The sequence below is a fragment of the Leuciscus leuciscus genome, assembly GCF_965113295.1.
Source record: "Leuciscus leuciscus genome assembly, chromosome: 16".
NCBI lineage: Eukaryota > Metazoa > Chordata > Actinopteri > Cypriniformes > Leuciscidae > Leuciscus > Leuciscus leuciscus.
The window spans coordinates 5,077,388-5,084,560 of record NC_138740.1 but is presented as its reverse complement, the minus strand read 5'-3'; the positions used below and the strand labels follow the sequence as shown (position 1 = coordinate 5,084,560).

Genomic DNA, 7,173 nt, shown 5'->3' with positions numbered 1-7,173 from the left:
AGCAGACTTGGGTGGGGATGTATTTAAACATACATTTTAAAATGTGCTTTGATGAAGGCCAACAAATAAATCATCTTCAGTTATTATAGCACCTTGTATAAGAACAACAATTTATCAGTGCCAAAATGGACAGCACTGAATCTATCTACTCCTGCACTCTTGAAAAGGGCGTATCTGTAGCAGTGAGAACATATCTGTGTGTTTTTTTTAAATGTGTGAATAAAACAAAGCATTTGAAACATACTGTACATAGTCATAGCTGTCCCCAAGGAGTGCTGCCTTTTTCCAAAACTTCATTCAATGAAGCCAAAAGAGTGGAAAAAAAATATTCAAGATAATAGCTACTGTCAGAAAACAGCACACATTCTTTGATCTAGGTGGACTCCAGTGTCTAGAAAGACTTTTGTAGAGAAGGTGGACCGAAGCCACAATAAATAAAGCATCTTAACTCGCAAAATAAAACAAAACTATAAGAGCTGTTGTAAAGATTAGTCATATGTGACCCTGGACCACAAAACCAGTCACAAGTCGCACGGGTATATTTGTGACAATATCCAACAATACATTGTGTGGGTCAAAATGATTGATTTTTCTTTTTTACGCCAAAAATCATTAGGATATTAAGTAAAGATCATGATCCATGGAGAAATTTTGTAAATATCCTACCTTAAATATATAAAAAATATATTTTTGTGAGTGGATGCAGCACAATCGCCAACATAAATGGACAATTTTAAAGGTGATTTTCTCAGTATTTCGGATTTTTTGCACCCTCAGGTTCCAGATATTCAAATAGTTGTGTCTCGGCCAAATATTGTATTATCCTAACAAACCATAAATCAATGGAAGCTCAATGTAAAGATAATATAAATCTGGTTTTGTGGTCCAGGGTCACATATTAGGCTGACTGACAATATTTCTCAACAATAAACATATCGCTGAAGAAGGCTAATTAGTTAGTATCAAAATCGCAGGTGCATCAGTTGCACAAACTGCACATTTATTCAATGAGCCAAGAGGAAAATCCAGCACTTTATTTTACGGTACCGTTTCACATTTACATACACATGTGAAATATTACATGTTACATAAAACATGTTGTTATTATTTTAGAAATTTCAATAACTGTGTGATAACTAGTTACATACCCAAAACTCACCCTTAAACATAACTCTAACCCATGTAGTTACCTTATTTTATTCAGTACTTTCTTAAGTACACTGTATAGTTAGTGCACATACTGTAAAATAAAGTGCGACCGAAAATTCCCCTAGGCATTGATGGACAAAACTGACACCAGACAGAGTAGTTGCTAAATTCTAAAAAGTAAAATATCAGAACCTAAAATCCACTCCATAATGTTTCTCATAACCATAATGTATGTATCAGCACACTGGGGGATAATGGTTTGGCAAGGTCCAATGATTGTCTGGAGAGTCATACAAGGGACAAATAACATGAGCCATTCACAAGACCAGGTGTAACCCATGAAAATAAAAATACATGAATGAATAAATCACGTGCATCCTTCATGATGTTTTAATGCTCAAAGATTATAATGCACCAGTTCAAACAATTGTCAGTGAGTTCTCAACCAACAGATCCAAAAAAAAAAAATTCTTGTAGAATGTTACACTATCCCACTACACAAAGTTCTGGACCTGTATGACAGTCTTTGATGAATGGACTCAAGCTGTTATAGCAAAGGATGGCCTTAATTCAATTTAGTATTGCCTGATGCCTCTTTTCAAGGTAAAAGTAAAATGGCTGCTATAAGGCTTGTATTTGCTGCTTGTATTCCACCTTGGAATGCTTTACCCGCTCAATACTGTGAGTGTCTGCTGAGTTTGTTTGTGTTGTGATAAATGTGTGAAGGAAGAATGTCATAACAAGAGTACCAACAAGTGCTATTGCAACTTGAACGTCTTTAGAGAGTAGGAAAATCATTCTGTAGTCAGATAGTTTCATGCCAGAGCAATGAGAGGTCGATACATGCTATTCAGGCCGACAGAGAGGGAAGGGGCAAAGGTGAAGAAGATTAACATTGAGCCCTCTCAGGACAATCACAGTTAAATCTTCAGCAGCTGACCCTTATCGTTTCTCTCATTCCTCCGTCCATCCGTTAGTTTATTAGGTGGTCGTTGTCTTCAGTCACCTTTCTCCATTGTTTCTAACAGTGCTCACACTTCCCTGAAAGAGAAAGAAAAAAGGAAAATAAACCAAAAGAGGAAAAGCAAGAACTTCAAACAACTGGTTTAAATATATACTGTATATATATTTATAAGCTAATGGTTAACAAATATGGCTGTCCTTGCTAACCCATCATGGACACATAAACATGACATTACACCGATAACCGTTCAATAGTCTAATACCTGGTTTTAAACCACATTTCACCTTTGATGTGCTTTGAAAATGACTGTGTTGACAACTATTACTAAAACCTAACTGAATGTCAGCTTTTATTCCATGCACAATATTGATTATGCATCACAACTGAGAAGGTTCTGAATACCGCTATAGATTTGCTTATTCATGTTGGCAGGTTTTAATATATACCTTTTTTTGCAGCAGGCCCGGTTCCTGCCAGCTATGGCAAGCGTGACACTAGGACATCAAAATTCTATGATTTTGCTGACTTCACTTAATTTCTGATTGGGTGGGCAATACAATATTTTGGAGCCATGATTTGTAGTTATGTCAAGACAATCAGCCACAGCCTCAGAGGACTCTATATGCAATATCTGATTAGAGAACATGGAAGTTGAAAGAAAACATCTAAAACAACTTTACTATGAATACAAATGCAAATCTGTCCAAATTATAACGAATACATAAATGCAAAATAAGTCAGACAACACAATGACAATTCTGAAAACAAAATAGCAGAAGTACAGCAGGCTGCTGCAGTAGAAAGCTGATTCGCGTGTGCATGTGTAAATATTACAGCTGTATTGTCTATGATAATAATTGTTCTTTTAACAATGTGTGAGCTGACGTAATTGGGTTTGTCACTCACTTTGCAAAAAACAGACAGCCCCTCAAACATCACAAACAGCTCTTACAGTGCTTGTGAAAGCATGTCCCAACAGGTAAAATTAGGCTGTTTTCAATAAAAGTACATATTGTGAATATTTTTTGCTGTGTTGCTATAGGTCATCATGAGTAAGCAACTGAAAAACAGGCTAACACTTTGTCTATAGAGAACGTGAGCATCTCGCTTATAATAAACCGTTCCAACGTATCTGGGCTGCGTTTACCAAAAGCATCGTAAGACTAAGTTGATCGTAGAACATTTGCCATCAGTGGTCTCTACGATCAATTTAGGCTTACTATACTTCCCTTTTTCACGATACTTTAGATCGCGGAGGAAATGCAGACAGCCACAGGTCTGGGGGGGAAAAAAGTTCCTGGGACAAATTTTTTCTGGTAATTTCGGTGGAAACGCGGCTAAAGTTAACACTTTGTGGGGAGATAAACCCATAAATGGCATACTAGTAGTCAGTAAACACTAAACTGGATTAAGCAAATGTATTTTAACATAGAAAAATCTTTCAAACTTCACCTTTAAGACCAACCCACATCCAATTCTACCTGAGTACAGATACATTTACAGATAATGGCATCGCTGCATTCCCCTGCTTTGTGTATATGTATGTATGCATTCATTCATTCAATGAAATAATCCTATGCCCTGGAGTGCTAAATGTAACAAATTCATACAAAAACACACATACAAAAAAAGGTACCTTAAACTGTGCTATGTGAGTGTGAATCCATACAGATATGATAAATCTGGGTCTGTGGGTCTCACGTCCAAAATTTCCTGACATATATTTGGCCAGTAATTGAACGGTCATTACACCAAAGTTATGGCACAGGCCTGTGTGAAGATGAGAAAATGGGGGATTTCAGGCTGTGCTGACATTCATTGCCTTTGATTTATGAGAAAAGCACTTCCTCTCACATCAGGCACTCCAGCGGGCAATCAAGCGAAGAGCTGATCACCAGCAGTAGCTTCTGTGAAACTGTGCATTCACACACGCAAGTCAACTCAGACAATGTGCTTCTTAATGTCTGGACCTGAATGGAACTATTCATGGGAAAGTCACCAGCAGGCTGGTAGTGCCTACTATGATGTCTTTGTCAAGCACACACCGGCATACTGAACGTGTGTGTGTGTGTGTGTGTGTGATAGAGGAGATATCTCATATTTTCCTTTTGTCCCGTGGCAGCTTTATCATAGGCTTTGAGGCCTTTTTTTTTTTTTTTCATTCTTTATTTTTCCCTAATGGATTTGAAAAGAGAAAGGTGACACAAGGACAGGTTAAACCTGTTAAGTTTGTGAATGAAAAGCTTAAATTCATGTTTATTAATTTGTTGGAACAAAAGTCTCTCAAATTTAGGACATTACCAAAATAGACCATTTAATATGACTTAATATTATTATGTCCAGTATATTATGAAAACAATGAATCAGTTCTCAGAAACATTTCAATACCACAGCATTAAAACGTTTAATTTATTAGCTTATTTGAGTTATTTAAACTACAAGTTTAAATGTCAATGTCAGTTTACCTAAAATGCATTTAAAGGTAGGGTATGGCAATGTTTTTTATTTAAAAAATTAAAATAAATAAAAATGCTGGTTGAAAGTCTTTTCACATCCTGATAGCAATCAGTAATTAAAATAATCTAAATCTTGAAGTCTCAGGACCATAAAATATCCATCCAATTTATGAGGCTTTGAGATATAACAATTCAGTACAAATCATATAACTTGTATGCAGTTAATATTCACAAGTGAATAACACATGAGGCACGTTCCCCCCTCCACCAACGGCGTCTCTCGTGACGCTTTGCAGACTCTGCTCTGGCTGCGCACATTCACGTGTTTTAGAGGAGACATGGCTTTGGAGAGAGCGCTGAAGGAAGGGTGGGATATACCTTTATATATGCTTTTATTTAATATCATTTCAGTAGTTCTCAACTGTTTTTACTTCAGTCCACACATACACTGTCAACCATACACACTGTCACGAACTGCAGGGAGTTCAGGAGTCATGGATCTAATTTTATTGGAAGGAAAAGATTGGAATCAAATTGTTAGCAAAACTAAAGAAAACAACTAGGAAAGTTTTTAAACCCATGCACAATAAACCGACATCAAGCGTCGAAAGGTAACTGTGTTGTCGCCCCTCGTCATGTTGCGTCTATTTCACTCTGCAAAGACCATTGCAGTGTTTCCCAAATATGTTCCTAGAGGCACACCAACACTCTTTTTTTTTTTTACTCTTTCTAATCAAACACACCTGATTCAACTCATCACCAAGACCAGAAATATTTGTGTCGGATAAGGGAGACATCCAAAATGTGCACTGTTGCTGTGCCTCCAGGAACAGGGTTGGGAAACAATGGACAACAGCCAACAGCCAACTGCCAACTAGCACATACTGTATGTCTGAGCACCTGCATGTGAGGACATACCTGTCTATACCAGCAGGTGGCTGCATTTCTACATTCAATCTACATTTGTCATTCAAAAAAGGAAACCGAATCTAGGGCTGTGTCCGAAACCATAGTGGATGTTATTGAGTGCACTCATTCAAACCCACAATGCACTGTAATAATGAGTGAACAATTGATGTACGCTCAACGGCTAGAGAATACCCATAATGCACTGTGAGAGTCGAGCGACGAATGAATTCCCGCGTCTCACCAGAAGATGGCGCCTGCAGCTGAATCAAATCATCCATCCATTTTCCAAACCGCGCTGGTCCAGAGTAATATCATTCACTGAGTCCCTCAATTTGGACTCTAATTTTCAGCGCGAGGTCTAGCTTTCTGGGATTGTGGGTAGTTTTATTGATAGTTTAATTACCATGTCCTGTTTAGTTTCTTTGTTACGTGCTGTCACTGTTTTACCTGAGTTCTAGTCCTTTGTTAGTTTCCATGGTTTCTTGATTAGTGCACACCTGTTCTTTGTCTCCTTAATTATCTAGCCCTATGTATTTAAGCTCTCTGTTTCTTCTATTCAGTGCACTGCGTTAACATCGTTGGTGTTTCTATAGTGTTCTCACTCTCTATTTAATCAATATTGTGTTTATTCATTCATTCTGCGTCACGCCACTCTTTAATGGATGCGCTAACAAGGCTACCCTTTACACATGAGGGATAACAGAGAGTAGGGGGTAAGGAGAAAATAGCAGGAAACAAATATGCCTATTGAATCCTGAAATTTGTCTCAGCATTGGCCAGGAATTAAATTTATATTAAATATGCATGCCCTATCATAAGATTTTTTTTCCCCTGTTCAGCAACATAAAAGCATTAATAAGTGTCTTAATTCTATTCAGTCAATGAGACTACTAATTAAACTGCTTCACACTTAAAAGACATCAGCTGTACAACAGTCTCCAGTCACGCATATAGTATGCTGAATTCTAGTGCCTTTAGCTAGGGGTGTAACAATACATCGATATGGATCAATGCAGCGATTAAACGTTTAACGGTATGATGCATCAATGCCACACGTAAAATATCAATATGAGGTACCTTTGTTTTGACACTCTCCACATCCTCACATAACATCCGTCTATGCACTTCCGCCAAAGTGCACATTTTCGTTTACTCACCATACTGTCTGCCGGTGTATCTTTGTAACGTTAATCTCCTCAGCTGAAATAGACGCCTGACAAGATTGACTGAACCCTAAACATGTTTAGTCACAAAAGCCGCTATTGTCCACTGTCAAGGCATTGCAAGTTCATGTTTTACAGCAGAAACCGACAAGCACCCTTGTTGTTTGTGAACACAACCCGATATATCCGTTTTAGCGAATCAGCGTGCAGTATTCAGGTCAGGTGACAAGGCTGAATTTTTTGAGGTATCGGCAAATGTCGTATCGCTGGCTGAGAGAATTGATATCATATGGTATCGTGATGAACTGTCCGATTTACACCCCTAGTCATTAATAAACATATTAATAAAGGTAATTAATTCATTAATTTCCATCACCCCTTTCTGACCATTAGAAATAATTGGGACTTTATTTATCGATTGATTGATTGATTGATTGCCAGTGTGCCTTTCAAAGTTCTATGTAATTACTTTTTTTGCATGGGCAATGAGCGGAGCGAATTATTAGCTATTCTACTCTTGTCACATTTCCAG

The 7,173-nt window shown here is 37.6% G+C and overlaps 1 protein-coding gene across 1 annotated transcript in view; it reads right to left on the bottom strand.

Annotated features, from left to right (window-relative positions):
• Positions 1-830: 830 nt before the first annotated feature.
• gabra6b (gamma-aminobutyric acid type A receptor subunit alpha6b) overlaps positions 831-7,173 on the bottom strand; it is a 30,626-nt gene continuing 24,283 nt past the window's right edge. The window contains exon 10 of the mRNA XM_082141365.1: positions 831-2,190. Within this exon, the coding sequence (XP_081997491.1) occupies positions 2,181-2,190 (10 nt within the window). The 3' untranslated portion in view covers positions 831-2,180. The remainder of the gene's footprint in view (positions 2,191-7,173) is intronic.